The sequence below is a fragment of the Martes martes genome (assembly GCF_963455335.1).
Source record: "Martes martes genome assembly, chromosome: 6".
Lineage (NCBI taxonomy): Eukaryota > Metazoa > Chordata > Mammalia > Carnivora > Mustelidae > Martes > Martes martes.
In genome coordinates, this window is record NC_137893.1 from 16,530,185 (window position 1) to 16,549,264 (window position 19,080).

Sequence of the window (19,080 nt, forward strand, 5' to 3'; positions counted from 1 at the left end):
GAGGCGGGCATGGCGGGAGGCGGGCATGGCGGGAGGCGGGGCTGGCGGGAGGCGGGGCTGGCGGGAGGCGGGGCTGGCGGGAGGCGGGGCTGGCGGGAGGCGGGGCTGGCGGGAGGCGGGCATGGCGGGAGGCGGGCATGGCGGGAGGCGGGCATGGCGGGAGGCGGGGATGGCGAGAGGCGGGGATGGCGGGAGGCGAGAGCGGGGCAGCACGCGGGCGGAGGGGCGGACCTGGGATAGGCTTGGCGCGCCTCCGCCCCCGCCGCGGCCACTAGTTCCAGTCCAGGTGCTGATCCGCGCAGAGGCAGTGTGGCCGCGTCAGAGGGCGCCCGGGTCCCGGCGGAGAGGAGCGGGCGTTCCCGGAAGCCTCCCCGAGCACGAGCGGCGGTGCCGGACGGGGCCGGTTATGCCTCCCGTGGCTGCGGTTCCTGCCGGCGACCGCGCGCCCCCGTCTCCGGGGGCGCACCGGGGCCCCAAGTGGCCGCGCTGTGAGGCGCCGGGGCGTACCGGCCGCCGCGGCCACACCGGAGGGGCACAGGGTCCCCCGCTCGCCCGCCTTCCTCGCGCTCTGCGGCCCCTTCTAGACCCGCTGCCTCAGCTGCCGGACGCCATGGCCCTCGCCGCCCGGGAAAGCGCGAGCGCGGGCGGCCACCGAGGAACCCTGCGCTGCGCGGGCTGCGGCTGCTCTGCCCGTGGCTGCCGAGCGGCCGTGGGGCCGTCCCGCCGTCCGCGCCGCCGTCCGAGCTGCACGCGCAGCTCTCGGGAGTGGAGCAGCTGCTGGAGGAGTTCCGCCGGCTGCTGCAGCAGGAGCGGCCGCAGGAGGAGCGGGAGCTGGAGCTGCGCGCGGGCTGGGGCGGCGGCGGCTACAGCGCCACGCCGGACACCATCATTCGCACCAAGGACTCCCTGGCGGCCGGCGCCAGCTTCCTGAGCGCGCCGGCGACCGTGCGGGACTGGCGGCCGTGCGTGTCGGCCTGCTGCTCGAGCCGCGCTGCTCGGTGGCCGTGGTGGAGCTGCCCCGGCGGCCCGCGATCCCCGCCGCCGCCGCGCTCGGCTGCTGCCTCTTCAACCGCGCCGCCCGCGGCTGCAGCGTCTGCAAGTTCGCGCTGCACCGCGGCTACAGCAGCTGCAGCCTCTGCCGCGTCCTGGACGGCCGGCGGGGGCTGGGAGCCTCGCGGCGCACGGGTGAGCACTCCCCGGGAGGAGGCTGGGTCAGACCTCCGGGTCCTGCTGCCCTGGCACCTGCTCCGTGGCGACCCCCGGGAGACCACTTGGGCAGTGGAGCCAAGTGAGAGATAAAGCATCCTCCTTCCAAGGGATTTTAGTTCGGGGCCATCCAGAGGAGTAGTTTTGAGTCCTGTTTTATAGATGGCTTCTGAGAAGCCCGGAAGGGTGGGCAGAGAGGGCACCATGGCCTGCTTCTGGATTTTCTAGCGTGAAGCTAATCTGAGAGGATTCACAGAAATTCGATTTAGAAGAGGAGAAAAGCTCTATGAAAAAAATAAGTTTACTTTAGGCTCAGATTTTTTTTTTATTAAAGATTGTATTTATTTATTTGACAAGCAGAGATCACAAGTAGGCAGAGAGGCAGGCAGAGAGAGAGGAGGGGAAGCAGGCTCCCTGTTGAGCAGAGAGCCAGAAGCAGGGTTCCATCCTAGACCCTGAGATCATGACCTGAGCCAAAGGCAGAGGCTCAACCCACTGAGCCACCCAGGAGCCCCTAGGCTCGGATTTTTATAAGTCATGGTTTGTGTCGAGTAATTGCAGGAGCAAAATTTAATTAGATGCCAGACTGCTCATGGCACACCCGTTTCTTAGATTGGCTCTCAAGACTCATGATTCCATGTGCAGTGGTTTTCATTAGACAAAAATGAGAAGGGAAACTTGGTGTCTGAAATTTTGAAGTGGGTCCAACTGATTCCCATGATCTATGGTCCTTTTTGTAAAAAGGGTTAGGAAGGGATTTGACTTCAATTGAAAAGAGGAAGTTGAAGGCACGTTTCTTTTTTAAAAAGTTAATAATGAAGTTTGGTTTTTATTCTGTGGTTTTACTTCTGACAGATGCTCTGAATGATAGCCAAGGCCCATACAGGAGGCACACACACACAAAAAATATATGGTAGTTAGAGATTAAAGCCACTGAGGGAATAAAACCTCGATTGGGCCCACATGTGGTTGGCTGTGTGTTTGATTGCATTCTGCTCTTTGAGTTATGATAACATAAAAATGATATAGTGACATTGGGGGTGGTGGGGAGAGCCTCAGCCACTTGGGAAATCTGAAGTCTCTAGGACCTGAAGGTCCAAAGACAAGGGTCTGGGAAACCATACCAACAAGGGCCCATCTCCTTACTCACCTCCACCTGAGAGAAAGCTCAGTACCCTTGTCAGGGGAGCAGACATCAAAAGCCACCCTGTGACTGCTCAGTCCTGAGGCAGACGTTGGAAAGAACCCCTAAGTTTTCTCCTTGAAGCAAAAGCAAGAGACATGTTCACTTGGACCCCCACCAACAACCCTGAGCCTGCCCCATGGCTATTACACACACATCCTTCCTCCTTGCTCAAACATGGACTAAAAAAATCCCAGCAGCGAGGAAATAAAATCCCTTTTTCTTGTTCTCACTGCACATCTGGAAGAAACCAACCTCACCAAAGGAGCTTTCTTATAAGCTAAGGGGAAATCAAAAAGATAATAAGCAAGAGAAGAATATGCTCATGGAAATTTCTTTAAAAAGTTAAGTTTACTAGTAGGAGTTTCTCAGTCACTTTTCTTCCTCTTCCTTCTTTCCCCTTCCCTTCCCTATGGGGTGTTTATCTGGGAATTCAGTTATGTAGATGTTAGGGATAAAAATATGTGATCACAGGGCTTGGTCCTCATTCTGGAAAACACTGTCATACACTTCAGATCCCCAGCAAAATGTTACGAGAAGGGTGTAGCTCAGGTCCCCAGGTGCTCTCATTTGCAGCCAGGTCAAAGATTATCTACCCACACGCCCTCGGTTTGCCTTGCCTAGATGCTTAATAACCTCTTGAAGCTCTTTATGCTTCTGAAACTTGTACATTTTTCCTTCTAGAACTGCCTCTTTTTCTAACTCTTGTGAGTACACAGAGTTGGAAGCTAACTGAGCATGAATATCGTTTAGAAAAGCTCTTGCAGAGAATTTGTCATGGGGCCATTTGAGATGAATAAAAACTTCATGAGGGGCGCCTGGGTGGCTCAGTGGGTTAAAGCCTCTGCCTTCGGCTCAGGTCATGATCCCAGGGTCCTGGGATCGAGCCCCACATCGGGCTCTCTGCTCAGCAGGGAGCCTGCTTCCCCTTCTCTCTCTGCCTGCCTCTCTGACTACTTGTGATCTTTGTCTGTCGAATAAATAAAATCTTTAAAAAAAAAAAAACTTCATGAAATGATGGGGGCACGAGAAATGAGATGGCACAAATATATGGCTGAACCCATCAGCCATGTTTGTCGCGGCTGCTGATTTTGGTGCTAGGCGTTATTATAAGGTCCTTAGACACATGAACTCACTCTCCTCACAACAGCCAAAGATCTGGGTTCCGTTATAATCCCCAGTGTACTAGAAGACTCTGAGAGAAAGCAATCTGCCCTAAAGGGCCTTGCCACACATGAGTCATGGAGCCATGTCCAAGTGTCTTGGAGGAAGTACGTAGCAGACACCATTAAAATGGTCATTCGTTCTTCAGGGATATTTTTATGGGAAAGTGATCCATACTAAAGAAAAGAGTAGGAGCCAGAAAATTTATTGTGCCATTATTTATAATGGTGAAAAAATTGATAAAGTATATGTCCGATAGAGGTTAAAGATTAAAGTGGCAACTGTGAAGTTTATGGGGTAACATAACTAGATATGTTACTAGAATAGATAAGTAAATGTAATTATTTATTGTTATTTATTAATAATAGCAATATTTATTGTTATTAATGTTACTAGAATATATGAATAAATATCAATAAATAGAACATATTGATAAGTTTGTAGACTAATTGAGGATATAAATTTATATTTCCTATAACTGGATATACTTTGGGAACCCCCAAAGTATATTTAGAAAGATCTAGGCTGACATCCAAACTGACAAATTGATCATTTGTATCATCTTGGGCAATGAAGCCTCTGACTGTCATTTCCTCACGAGTCTGATGCAAATGATAATACCTACCCCAGACATTTGTGACATTAAGTTGAGTGACATTAAGGCTCATGAGCACTGTGCCTGGTGCCTGGTGCCTGGTACAAAGAAATCACCCAATAAATGGCACCTCTTACTTATTACCATCAGCTCATACAGAGAAAGACCATAACGACACACACCAAAAATGATAGTCATACTGGGGTTGTGAATAATCTTTTCCTGAAGTGTTACAATTAGGAAAAAGACACAATGAAAAAAGAAAATCACAGAAACCAACCAACCACATGGATTTTGACACATAGTATCTAAGCCTCTTCCCTTAGTCTGGCCCCACTGCTGTGTCCTGACTTCAGGGGTCTCTGTTAATTTCTCAGCCTCCACTGTATCATTTGTGTCCACACAGTACAGATCAGATTGCAAAACCTCCTTGTTATTAAGACTCCGTTCACAGCAATGTGTTGTCAATCAGATTACCTAACAATATTCTTATCTGTATAAAATGTCTTAACTTGATATGCTTCCTCAACAATGGTCTGAGTCTTATTTTGCCTCTGACCAAGTGTGTTTAGTTTTCAAAAGAAATTAGTGTTTCTATAGTACTTAACACTGATTTATTGCAGTTTAGGATGAAAATTCAAATTTACCTTTATCTTGTTCTTTACCACCAAGTCAAGTGTTTTTTTTTGTTTTGTTTTGTTTTGTTTTTTAAAGATTTTATTTATTTATTTGTCAGAGAGAGAGAGAGAGAGCGAGTGAGCACAGGCAGACAGAGTGGCAGAGGGAGAAGCAGGCTCCCTGCGGAGCAAGGAGCCCGATGTGGGACTCGATCCCGGGACGCTGGGATCATGACCTGAGCCGAAGGCAGCCGCTTAACCAACTGAGCCACCCAGGCGTACGGCAAGTCAAGTGTTTTTAAAGATTTTTTTTTTTTTTTTTTTTTTGGTGGAGACGGGGAGAATGGGGGTGATGGAAGAGGCAGAGAGAGAGAATCTCAAGCAACCTGCATGCCCTGTGCAGAGTCCCATGCCAGTCTCCATCTCAGGACCCTGAGATCATGACCTGAGCCAAAATCGAGAGTCATACGCTTAACTGACTGAGCCACCCAGGCAGCCCTTCGAGATTGTAAGTAATCCCCACACCCATCGCGGTGCTCAGGCTCACAACCCTGAGATCAAGAGTCCCTCTCTCCACCGATTGAGCCAGCCAGGTGTCCCAGCAAGTCAAATACTTTTAAATGATAGCACACTCCTTTCCTCTTCTGATCGTTGTTTTTTTTTAAGACGTGTTCCTGGGTGGTTAAGCTCTGACTTATTTCAGAATACATTACGCGGCATAATTTGCCCAGACTTGAACTGAGGAGGGAATGTATCTCTCTTGCTTTGGTTGCAACAGTGTGGAAGATGTGAGGGTTTTGCTATGCTCATAAATCATATCTTAAAGCTTACCTAAGGAAAAGCAAACAAGTAAAACAATGATTATTTTCTTCTACTTCTTCCAGGAGAGGCAGGATGAATTAGTTTTGTAATTATGTGAGATATTTCAGAACTTACCTAATTTTTCCAATTTAAGACTTTGGGGTTACATCTTTGAGAGCTTAAAAATATAGCATTCATTGTTGTTTATATCATACAGGTATATTTTAGTTTGCTTACTTATAAAAAGTATTTTAAAATAAATTTTCATGCTAATAGTTGCTAAGTATAATGTATTATTGTGGATTATAAGATGATTTCCAGAATTATGAAGTGGTAAACCATTGTGTGGAAAGCAGTGAAACTTCCAGAGCCAAAAGAAAGTTCTCTGTAACACTCTGTAAAATGGCCTATTAGTAGTGAAATTGTCACCTCTTTCCCTACCTGGGAGAAGCAGAATAAAGACCTCAGACACTAAGTCTTTGTTCTGAGATGGAAAAGGCAAAACAATTTCTTCTTAGGCAAAGGTTGCTTGTGTGGCTTATTTAAATCTGGTTTATGAGTCCTCATTGTTTTAAATGACTCTAAAGATGGGACTTGTCTTGGAGTGCCTGGGTGGTGCAGTCAGTTAGGCATCTGACTCTTAATTTCAGCTCAGGTGGTGATCTCAGGGTCATGCCCCATGTCCAGCTCCATCCAGCTCTGCTCTCAGTGCCCAGTCTGCTTGAAGAATCTCTTTCCTGTCCCTCTGCCCCTCCCCCAACCAACCTCCCTTTCTCTCAAATAAATAAATCTTTAAAAAACAAACAAACAAAAACAAACAAACAAACAAACAAAAAACAGAAAACAACACCAGGGAGCCTGGGTGGCTTAGTCATTAAATGTCTGTCTTCAGCTCAGGTCATGATCCCTGCTCAGGCACCATGCTCAGTGGGAAGCTTGCTTCTCCCTCTCTCACTCCCCTGCTTGTGTTCCCTCTCTCACTGTGTCTGTCTCCGTCAAATAAATAAATAAATAAAATATTAAAAAACAAAAAGGAAAACAAAGACAACACCAACAACAAATGGGACTCATCTTCTCAGTGGACAAATATCACCATCAGCAGTAGCAAATGTGCTTATTCCCTGTAAATGGGCTCATAAAAAAGCCATCTCTTTTTGAGGCTAACAACAGCATTCTGACTCAGAAAAGCCACAGCTCTAAGAGCTGCCGGGCCCCTCAGAGAAAATCTCTGTGTCTGGAAATTGGGAGGATCAGCAGATGAGAAGATAGGGCTGGACAAGCAGGTCTCTAAACATCTGAAAGGTCATGGTAATGTGTTGAAGGGTTTTTCTTAAGCAGGAAATGACCCAATCAGATTAGGATCTCAGAGAAGTCATTTTAGCTGTAGTGTGTCCACAGTGACACATTTGTTGCCTACGGAGAAACAAGTAGGATTGCTGCTGGCCTCAGGTGCTGGGATATCTAAGTTGGCCCTTAGGTGTTTGCTTGGGAAGCAGCTGGGGCTCTGGAGGAAGAGAGCAGTGTCTCAGCAACGTCATTCAGAGAAATTTCGGAAGAACAAATCCCGGCCAGAATCTGGGCAAAGCTTCAGCACTGGAGGAGAGAGGAAATAGTGGACGCCAAATAGGATATATTACAAGAACCTATAGATTTTCCCCCCGGTTATATTACTAAATTTCTTTAAGATATAAGTGCATTTGGGCAAGTTTACTAATAAGCCTAAATCAATAAAATATTCACAACTCTGCTCTTAGATATGTTTTCTGTATGCAGCTTCTCCTATCCGTCAGCACTAAAGCAGCGATCAGTTAAAGATTAGTGGTTAGCGGACGCTACTTCAAGTTAGCCTTGAATTATTTAGTACCGTTCCAGATCGAAGGTAACTACATACTTCTTTTGCTGCCATAGAGAAACTCTGTGCCAGCTTCTGTTATAAAAATCAGTTGTCCAGGGCGCCTGCTCCTGGGGAGCCCGCTTCTCCCTCTCACTCTGCCTGCCACTTCCCCTGCTTGTGCTCTCTCTCTCTCTGTGTCAAGTAAATAAATAAATAAGATCTTTTAAAAAAGGAATTAAAAAATAAATAAGTAACAGTTATTTGTTAGAACCTGTGAATGTTTTCTACGTTGCAAGATGAAAAATTATATTCTGGAAAATTTCTAAGTGAGTTTTATGTTGTGTGAATCCAAGAACTTGCCTTAACTTTCCAAACTTTATTTTCTAGGCATTGAACGTGTTATATCATTTCTGTTTTAAAAACTTGAGGATAAAGAAAAAAAATCTGTATCAGAGGATTTTTTTTTAAAGATGTGTTTCAGAAGTCTTTTCTTGATAAATTCATTTAATAGAACTTTGAACTTAAATTATTTATGAATTAAATGAAAATTTGGCTCCAGAGAATAAAAGGACTACTCCAGATTGGATAGCCTAGTACCGGGTCTTATACCACCACCTTGTGCTAGCTACTGCCACTAGCTAATACTCCACATCGCCCCTTCTCCACCTATTATAGCTAAAGTCCACATTCCTACCATGTCGCTATTTTACTGTTCATTATGTAAAGAGAATCTGATAAAAACCAGCAAGAAAATGACTTTTAGTTTCTATGCATTCTCTTAGTAGTTGTTCGCCGGACTACATCTATTTTACCCAACAAGATACTTCTTTAAATAAATTATTTTAAAAAATAGGGGATCATCTCTCTTGTGAACTATTGATTTTCTTTCACAGAAAAGGATAAGCCCCTACTTCGCAAGGCTGGGCAGGATGTGATCTTGCAACTACCTACAGACGGAGCAGTTTTGGACGGTGGCGAGAGCACGGATGACCACGCCATCGTCCAGTATGAGTGGACACTGCTGCAGGGTGACCCATCAGTGGACATGAAGGTACTTCATGATATCATAGTAACGACCGCAAGTATTTCCATGAGGTGATCTTTCATAATGTTTTTCTACTCCTGTTCCCAAAATATCTGTAAGCTGGTGGAAGAGGTGTAAGAAGAACGCGCAAGAGTGATGGTTGAAAAAGTGGTTTATTATATGAATTTACTTTCCGACTGAGTAAACAGTGATTCTGATCCTTTCTTTTGAAGCTTACTCTTGTTCTTGCTGCTTTTTGTGGCAAAACACTTCAGGGGAAAAGAATCGGGCTTTATTTTAATGACTCAGATTACTTTTTAAATTTTTTATTTCTTTTCTTAGCTCAAGGTGCAGGTAGAAAATTTTAAAAATACGCAAATATAAAGAGGAAAATAACAATAGAATAAATGAATTCTTCACTTGCTCCAGAAAGCAACCACCTCACCCAGCAAGGAGGCCTGCGTGAGGTAACTAAGTTAGCAAGTGAGGGGAAGTGTGCCTGTTTGGGCGCTCCCCTCTCATTGTCCTCAGGCTTATGTGGGCTGATCTGGAGTTGCTACAGATGAGAAAGAGTCACTCTGCCCTTGGCGGCCTATGTCCAGGAGTCTTTCTGGGTTGGTTTTTTGTTTTTTGTTTTTGTTGTTGTTTTGTTTTGTTTTTTAATTTTTAAATTTTTTTATAAACATAAAATGTAATTTTATCCCCAGGGGTACAGGTCTGTGAATCGCCAGGTTTACACACTTCATAGCACTCACCATAGCACATACCTTCCCCAATGTCCATAACCTCACCCCCCCTCTCCCGACCCCCCTCCCCCCAGCAACGCTCAGTTTGTTTTGTGAGATTCAGAGTCACTTATGGTTTGTCTCCTTCCTGATCCCATCTTGTTTCATTTATTCTTCTCCTACCCCCCTAACCCCCCATGTTGCATGTCCACTTCCTCATATCAGGGAGATCATATGATAGTTGTCTTTCTCCGACTGACTTATTTCACTAAGCGTGATACCCTCTAGTTCCATCTACGTTGTCGCAAATGGCAAGATTTCATTTCTTTTGATGGCTGCATAGTATTCCATTGTGTATATATACCACATCTTCTTTATCCATTCATCTGTTGATGGACATCTAGGTTCTTTCCATAGTTTGGCTATTGTAGACATTGCTGCTATAAATATTCGGGTGCACGTGCCCCTTCGGATCACTACGTTTGTATCCTTAGGGTAAATATCCAGTAGTGCAATTGCTGAGTCATAGGGTAGTTCTATTTTCAACTTTTTGAGGAACCTCCATGCTGTTTTCCAGAGTGGTTGCACCAGCTTGCATTCCCACCAACAGTGTAGGAGGGTTCCCCTTTATCTGCATCCTCGCCAGCATCTGTCATTTCCTGACTTGTTAATTTTAGCGCTGGTATGAGGTGGTATCTCATTGGGGTTTTGATTTGTATTTCCCTGATGCCGAGTGATGTGGAGCACTTTTTCATGTGTCTGTTGGCCATCTGGATGTCTTCTTTGCAGAAATGTCTGTTCATGTCTTCTGCCCATTTCTTGATTGGATTATTTGTTCTTTGGGTGTTGAGTTTGCTAAGTTCTTAATAGATTTTGGACACTAGGCCTTTATCTGATATGTCATTTGCAAATATCTTCTCCCATTCCGTCAGTTGTCTTTTGGTTTTGTTAACTGTTTCCTTTGCTGTGCAAAAGTTTTGATCTTGATGAAATCCCAATAGTAAATTTTTGCCCTTGCTTCCCTTGCCTTTGGCAATGTTCCTAGGAAGACGTTGCTGCGGTTGAGGTCAAAGAAGTTGCTGCCTGCGTTCTCCTCAAGGATTTTGATGGATTCCTTTCTCACATTGAGGTCCTTCATCCATTTTCAGTCTATTTTCGTGTGTGGTATAAGGAAATGGTCCAGTTTCATTTTTCTGCATATGGCCGTACAATTTTCCCAACACCATTTATTGAAGAGGTTGTCTTTTTTCCATTGGATATTCTTTCCTGCTTTGTCGAAGATTAGTTGACCATAGAGTTGAGGGTCTATTTCTGGGCTCTCTATTCTGTCCATGGATCTATGTGTCTGTTTTTGTGCCAGTACCATGCTGTCTTGATGATGACAGCTTTGTAATAGAGCTTGAAGTCTGGAATTGTGACGCCACCGACTTTGGCTTTCTTTTTCAATATTCCTTTGGCTATTCAAGGTTTTTTCTGGTTCCATATAAATTTTAGGATTATTTTTTCCATTTCTTTTTAAAAAATGGGTGGGATATTGATAGGGATTGCATTAAATGTGTAGATTGCTTTAGGTAGCTTTGACATTTTCACAATATTTATTCTTCCAATCCAGGAGCATGGAACATTTTTCTATTTCTTTGTGTCTTCCTCAATTTCTTTCATGAGTACTTTATAGTTTTCTGCATATAGATTTTTAGCATCTTTGGTTAGGTTTATTCCTAGGTATCTTATAGTTTTGGGTGCAATTGTAAATGGGGTTGACTCCTTAATTTCTCTTTCTTCTGTCTTGTTGTTGGTGTAGAGAAATGCAACTGATTTCTGTGCATTGATTTTATATCCTGACACTTTACTAAATTCCTGTACAAGTTCTAGCAGTTTTGGAGTGGAGACTTTTGGGTTTTGCACATAAAGTATCATATCATCTGTGAAGAGTGATAGTTTGACGTCTTCTTTGCCTATTTGGATGCCTTTAATTTCTTTTTGTTGTCTGATTGCTGAGGCTAGGACTTCTAGTACTATGTTGAATAGCAGTGGTGATAATGGACATCCCTGCCGTGTTCCTGACCTTAGCAGAAAAGCTTTCAGTTCTTCTCCATTGAGAATGATATTTGCGGTGGGTTTTTCATAGATGGCTTTGATAATATTGAGGTATGTGCCCTCTATCCCTACACTTTGAAGAGTTTTGATCAGGAAGGGATGCTGTACTTTGTCAAATGCTTTTTCAGCATCTATTGAGAGTATCATATGGTTCTTGTTGTTTCTTTTATTAATGTGTTGTATCACATTGATGGATTTGCGGATGTTGAACCAACCTTGCAGCCCTGGAATAAATCTCACTTGGTCATGGTGAATAATCCTTTTAATGTACTGTTGGATCCTATTGGCCAATATTTTGATGGGATCCTTGTCTGGTTTTGGGATCAAGGTGATGCTGGCCTCATAGAATGAGTTTGGAAGTTTTCCTTCCATTTCTATTTTTTGGAACAGTTTCAGGAGAATAGGAATAAGTTCTTCTTTAAATGTTTGGTAGAATTCCCCTGGGAAGCCGTCTGGCCCTGGGCTTTTGTTTGGAGATTTTTGATGACTGTTTCAATCTCATTACTGGTTATGGGTCTGTTCAGGCTATTTCTTCCTGGTTCAGTTATGGTAGCTTATATGTCTCTAGGAATGCATCCATTTCTTCCAGATTGTCAAATTTGTTGTCGTAGAGTTGCTCATAGTATCTTCTTATAATTGTTTGTATTTCTTTGGTGTTAGTTGTGATCTCTCCTCTTTCATTCATGATTTTATTTATTTGGGTCCTTTCTCTTTTCTTTTGGATAAGTCTGGCCAGGGGTTTATCAATCTTATTAACTCTTTCAAAGAACCAGCTCCTAGTTTCATTGATTTGTTCTATTGTTTTTTTGGTTTCTATTTCGTTGATTTCTGCTCTGATCTTTATGATTTCTCTTCTCCTGCTGGGTGTAGGCTTTCTTTCTTGTTCTTTCTCCAGCTCCTTTAGGTGTAGGGTTAGGTTGTGTAGTTGAGACCTTTCTTGTTTCTTGAGAAAGGCTTGCACCGCTATATATTTTCCTCTCAGGACTGCCTTTGTTGTGTCCCACAGATTTTGAACCGTTGTGTTTTCATTATCATTTGTTTCCATGAATTTTTTCAATTCTTCTTTAATTTCCTGGTTGTCCCATTCATTCTTTAGAAGGATGCTGTTTAGTCTCCATGTATTTGGGTTCTTTCCAAATTTCCTCTTGTGACTGAGTTCTAGCTTCAGAGCATTGTGGTCTGAAAATATGCAGAGAATGATCCCAATCTTTTAATACCGGTTAAGAACTGATTTATGACCCAGAATGTGGTCTATTCTGGAGAATGTTCCATGTGCACTAGAGAAGAATGTGTATTCTGTTGCTTTGGGATGGAATGTTCTGAATATATCTGTGATGTCCATCTGGTCCAGTGTGTCATTTAAGGCCTTTATTTCCTTGTTGATCTTTTGCTTAGATGATCTGTCCATTTCAGTGAGGGGGTTGTTAAAGCCCCCTACTATTATTGTATTATTGTTGATGTGTTTCTTTGATTTTTTTATTAATTGGTTTATATAGTTGGTTTCTCCCACGTTAGGGACATAGATATTTTAAATTGTTAGATCTTGTTGGACAGACCCTTTGAGTATGATATAGTGTCCTTCCTCATCTCTTATTATAGTCTTTGCTTAAAATCTAATTGATCTGATATAAGGATTGCCACCCCGGCTTTCTTCTGATGTCCATTAGCATGGTACATTGTTTTCCACCCCCTCACTTTAAATCTGGAGGTGTCTTCGGGTCTAAAATGAGTTTCTTGTAGGCAACATATTGATGGGTTTTGTTTTTTTATCCATTCTGATACCCTGTGTCTTTTGATTGGGGCATTTAGCCCATTAACATTCAGAGTAACTATTGAGAGAGATTAATTTATTGCCATTGTATTGCCTGTAAGGTGACTGTTACTGTATATTGTCTCTGTTCCTTTCTGATCTACTACTTTTAGTCTCTCTCTTTGCTTAGAGGATATTGAATATGAAATATTGAAAGGATATGAAATATTGAAAGGGTTCAATATTTCCTGTAGAGCTGGTTTGGTGCTTACAAATTCTTTCAGTTTTTGTTTGTCCTGGAAGCTTTTTATCTCTCCTTCTATTTTCAATGATAGCCTAGCCGGATATAGTATTCTTGGCTGCATGTTTTTCTCGTTTAGTGCTCTGAATATATCATGCCAGTTCTTTCTGGCCTGCCAGGACTCTGTGGATAAGTCTGCTGCCAATCTAATATTTTTACCATTGTATGTTACAGACTTCTTTTCCCGGGCTGCTTTCAGGATTTTCTCTTCGTCACTAAGACTTGTAAATTTTACTATTAGGTGACGGGGTGTAGACCTATTCTTGTTGATTTTGAGGGGGGTTCTCTGCACCTCCTGGATTTTAATGCTTGTTCCCTTTACCATATTAGGGAAATTCTCTCCAATAATTCCTCCAATATACCTTCTGCTCCCCTCTCTCTTTCTTCTTCTGGAATCCCAATTAATCTAATGTTGTGTCGTCTTATGGTGTCACTTATCTCTCAAATTCTCCCCTCGTGGTCCAGTAGCTGTTTGTCCCTCTTTTGCTCAGCTTCTTTATTCTCTGTCATTTGGTCTTCTATGTCACTAATTCTTTCTTCTGCCTCATTTATCCTAGCAGTAAGAGCCTCCATTTTTTATTGCACCTCATTAATAGCTTTTTTTTTTTTAAGATTTTATTTATTTATTTGATAGACAGAGATCACAAGTAGGCAGAGAGGCAGGCAGAGAGAGAGGAAGGGAAGCAGGCTCCTCGCTGAGCAGAGAGCCAGACATGGGGCTCGATCCCAGGACCCTGGGATCGTGACCTGAGCTGAAGGCAGAGGCTTTAACCCACTGAGCCACCCAGGTGCCCTCATTAATAGCTTTTTTTATTTCAACTTGGTTAGATTTTAGTTCTTTTATTTCTCCACAAAGGACTTTTATCTCTCCGGAGAGGGTTTCTCTAATATCTTCCATGCCTTTTTCGAGCCCGGCTAGAACCTTGAGAATCATCATTCTGAACTCTAGATCTGACATATTACCAATGTCTGTATTGATTAGGTCCCTAGCCTTCGGTACTGCCTCTTGGTCTTTTTTTTTGTGGTGAGTTTTTCCACCTTGTCATTTTGTCCAGATAAGAGTATATGAAGGAGGAAATAAAATACTGAAAGGGCGGCAAGGACCCCAGGAAAATGCACTTTGACCAAATCAGAAGAGACCCCAAATCGTGGGGGGGAGAAAGGGCATAAAAAGAAGTTCAGAAAAAAAAGAAAAAAAAAAGTAAAAAAGAAAACAAAGAAAAAATATAGAAACGAAAAATATATATATATACATATATTAGATAAACTAGTTAAAAAACGTTAAAAAAGAAAAGGGTAAAAGTTAAAAAAAATTTAGCAGAAGAAAAAAATAAAATTAAAAAAAAATTTAAATTAACCGCAAGACTAAAGAATCATGGGGAGAAAGCCATGAGTTCCGTGCTTTGCTTTCTCTTCCTCTGGAATTCTGTTGCTGTCCTTGGTAGGTGAACTTGGTCTTGGCTGGATTTCTTGTTGATCTTCTGGGGGAGGGACCTGTTGTAGTGATTCTCAAGTGTCTTTGCCCAGGGCGGAATTGCACCGCCCTTACCAGGGGCCAGGCTAAGTAATCCCCTCCAGTTTGCTCTCAGGAGCTTTTGCTCCCTGAGCACTTTCCATAGAGTTCTGGAGGACGGGAATGAAAATGGCGGCCTCCCAGTCTCCGGCCCAGAGGAGCCGAGCGCTTGGGGCCCCACTCCTCAGTGCGCCCTCAGGGAAAAGAGCCCAATCACTCCCGTCTCCCTGGCCTCCAGCCCCGCTCCAAGCTCACCCAGCCTGCGACCGGTTCAAGGTAACCCCGAGCTGAGAGCTCACTCCTCGGCTCTATCTCTGTAGACGGCTTCCCCGGTCTAATACCTGCGAGCTCTGTGACACTCAGACACCCCTGATCCTTCCGTGACCCCGTGGGACCTGGGGACATGGTGACCCCGTGTGGGCTTCACCCCGGTTTAGCTTCTGGAGCGATGTCCCTCAGTGGAGCAGATATATATCATGCCATTCCCTTCTGGCTTGTAAAGTTTCCATTGAAAAATGTCTTCCTAGCTTTACAGGTTTTCTCTTGTATTCGTTTGTCTTGTTGCTTTAAATTTTTTTTTCTTTATCACTATATTTTGCCAATTTAATTATGATATGTCTTCATAATTAAAGTCTGTTTTGTTAATTTTGGTTAATTTTGTTAATTTTGATTGCTTTTGTTAATTTGGGGGGAGATTCCCTGTGCCTCCTGGACCTGGATATCTGTTTCCTTCCCCAGGTTTTAGGGAAGTTTTCAGCTATTATTTCTTCAAAGAAACTTTCTGCCCCCTTTTCTCCTCTTCTTCTAGGACTGTCCTAATAAGAATGCTATCATGTTTGATGGAGTCTTTTAGTTTTCTAGGTCTATTCTCATTCTTTTTTCTCTCTTTTGTTCAATTTGGTTACTTTCCATTACTCTTCTAGGTCACTAATTCATTCCTCTCCTCTTCCATCCTGCTGTTTATTCCATCAGGTGTGTTTTTCACTTCTTTTATTGTGCCCTCTATCTCTGCTGTTTTATTCCTTATCTCTCTATTCAGGGTCTTGCTCATAACTTCCACTCTTCTCAAGTCCAGTATCCTTATGATCACTGCTTTAAATTCTCTATCAGGCATGTTACTTGTATCTGTTTTGCTTGGATCTCTAGCTGTGTCCTCATCCTGCTCTTTCATTTGGAATAAGTTTGTGTCCTCCTTTTGTCTGCCCCTCTGTGTTTGTTTCTGTGTGTTAAGAAAGTCAGCTGTGTCTTCTGCTCTTGAAAGTAGTGACGTTATGAAAAAGAGTTGCTGGAGAGCCCTACAGTACAGTAATATCCCCTGTTCATCAGAAACTAGCACATTAGGAGATTATCCTGTGTGTGTTGCTTATGACTTGCTATTGTTTTGGGGCCACCTGCACAGACTCTCTGCCTGTTGTGGCCTATGCTTGCTCTCCATGATGTTAGTGGAACCCAGACACACCAGTTCTGATGGAGCACATCCACCAGGGAACGTGAGAGTGGCACGGTGGTGTTAGCAAAATTTGCTTTGGGCTATGCATCCTATGCCTGATTTCCTGGAGGACAGCGGCAGCTGGGAGCTGGGAGCCAGGGTAGTTGAGGGCTGAGACTGGACCTGTTGTGTGTGTGTCTATGCCTGGGCACAGTGCTTGTTGATAGCTGGGCATGGCTGGGCCTGGTGGAAGACAGCAGGTGAGATCATGCTGCTGCCTAGAAGCACAGGGATGGTGACTCAGCACAGGGCTATAACTGGGGGTGGCGCAAGGCAGCCATGGTGCCTTGGCCGCTGGGCAAGATATGCATGTGCACACCCACTGCTTTAACAACATTTGGCCTGAGCCCAGGGCCAAGGCCAGCAAGCAGAGTGGGTGAGCCATCATAAATTATGGATGTGGCACACAACCAGCTGGTTAGGTAGCAAGTGTCTGTGTAACCCCAACACCAGATGGCCTCATGTTTATGCGGGGGATGTAGGAGGAAAATGGCCCTCCCTCATTTTTGAAGAAGTCCCCCAACCCACTCCAAAATCTGTATGAACAGATCGGTCCCCCTTAGCACCCCTTCATTATATAAGCTGCCGTTTTCTTGTTGCCTCTCTGCATGGGCCCCTGTCCTTTAAACAGTGTCAAACTAGCTATCATTTGCACTCACGTGCTCCTGGCTCACTTTGTGCTAGGTCACAGATTTTTTTCTTAAGATCTTATTTATTTATTTGAGAGAGAGAGAAGAGGAGGAGGACCAGAGGGAGAGGGACAAGCAGGATCTGCTGAGCATGGAGCCATATGCAGGACTCAATCCCAGGACAATTAGCTCATGGCAGGCAAAATCAAGAGCCAGATGCTTAACCAACTGAGCCACCCAGGTGGCCCAAGTCAACTGAATTCTAAATGTCCAGGCTCCAAGTCTCACTGGTTGTACCAGCTTACAGAATCCAGTCTACCTGGTTTTCAGAGCCAAATATTATAGGGATTAATCTTTCCTTTGGGAGGGGAAGAGTCCGAGATGGCAGAGAGTTAGGAGGCCTTAGATTTGTCTGGCCCCTGGAATTCTGCTAGATAGCTATCATATCATTCTGAACACTTAGGAACTCAACCAGAGATCTAAGAAAGGAACTGCTGCAATTCTACAAATAGAAAAGCAACCGCTTTCCTCAAGGCAAGAGGTGTGGAGAAGTGAATCCCAGGCAATATATGAAAAGATAAGCCACTGGGGGGCTGGGGGGAGCCTTCCTCCAGAAGTCAGCTATCAGAAAGTGAGAGAGCAACAGAGCACAGTTCGAACTTTTAGAGTCTATTCTGGTGAGGGACTTCCCTGCCTGAAAGGCACTCAGTTTCTGAAGTGGGGCAGAATTCTAGTTGGGACAGTGTGGTCTCAAGATCCCCCAGGTCACAGAAGGAATGGGGGTGCCTGAGTGTGGCAGAGCTCCCAAGCAGCATAGCAGGGAAGCCAGTTGCAATCAGCAAGCTCAGGAGTGGCCTCTCAGACACTTGTTGCCATATACCTCAAACCATAAACCATGGCATAGTCCGACATCTGCTCTCCAAGCAGGGGTCCATCAGGTGTAGAACCATGTGAGACCACCCTTCCTCCCCATGAAGTGTGGGGCCGGAGCACACTGCATGGGTCTGCAGGGTTCAGAGACTCAAAATGGGGTTGTGTGCCTGAGAAAGAAACACTCCAGCACAGGCTGGGTGAGCAGAGAGGAATGCAGACGACAGAGACCAGGGAGACGGGAGTGATTGATTGCTTCTCCCTGAGGGTGCAGAGAGGAAAGGACACTCAGTTTGGGAGGCTGCTGTGTTCATTTTCATCTTCTAAAACAGCAAGGAAACCCTTCAGAGAACAAAAGCCACAGAGAGCAATCTGGAGCAGAGACTTAGGCTGGCCCCCTAGCAAGGGCAGTATAATTCTGCCCTGGGAAAAGACCCTTGAGAATCAATGCAACAGACTCCTCCCCCAGAAATTCAGCAAGAACATCCAGCCAAGACCAAGTTTACTGATCAATGAGAACCACAGAACTCCAGTGCTAGGGGAAAATAGTGTATAGAATTCATGGTTTTTTTTCCTCATGATGCCTTAGTCTTTCTAATTTATTTTTTCTTTCCTTTTCAACCAATTTCTTATTTTATCAACCCTTTCTTTTTCATTTTTACAGTTACATTCTATCCTTTCATTGTATGTTTCTTTGCAATTTGGGGATGCAGTTTCTTCTAACAGACCAAAATACACACAGAATCTAGTGTATGGCTCTGTTCTCTTCATCTGTCTGATTATAGTCTATTTTTTTAAACTCTTCCTTGATTTTCATCTTTACCATTACATTCTATCCTTCCTAGTATGCACTTTTATATTTGTATATATGTAAGTTTTTCTCCCATTACACTGTTGAGATGTAGTTTCTTCTAACAAACAGGCCAAAATACACCCAGGAGATACTTATTGCTGTGTTCTGTTAACCTGGCTGTTTACATTCTCCCTCTCTCTTTCTCTCTCTCTCTTTCTTTCAGTTTCCTATCTCTCCTGATTTGTTTAGTGTGTTTCCCTGGGATCATTGTTGCCATTTCATTAAGAGACCTGTATCTCTGCTCCCCTTTCTCTATTAAGATGGTATTTAAGACAATTCTAAATGGCCTCAGAAGTTATTTTTTCCCTGGGCCTCTCCCATGTGCACATGAGGTGTACATAGTAATAAATGTACATTTCTTTTTCTCTTGTTAATCTGTCTTATGACAGGGGTCTTGGCCAAGAACTCAGAAGGGTAGTGTGAAAATTA

General features: G+C 43.9%; 1 protein-coding gene across 1 annotated transcript; it reads left to right on the forward strand.

Annotated features, from left to right (window-relative positions):
• Positions 1-121: 121 nt before the first annotated feature.
• On the forward strand, positions 122-8,970 carry LOC308344282 (low-density lipoprotein receptor-related protein 11-like; the record flags this gene model as incomplete). Its single annotated transcript, XM_080805878.1, is given in 5 exon segments — positions 122-488; positions 599-979; positions 982-1,185; positions 8,294-8,451; positions 8,956-8,970. Coding segments are annotated over 5 exon segments (1,125 nt in total).
• Between the last annotated feature and the right edge of the window lie 10,110 nt (positions 8,971-19,080).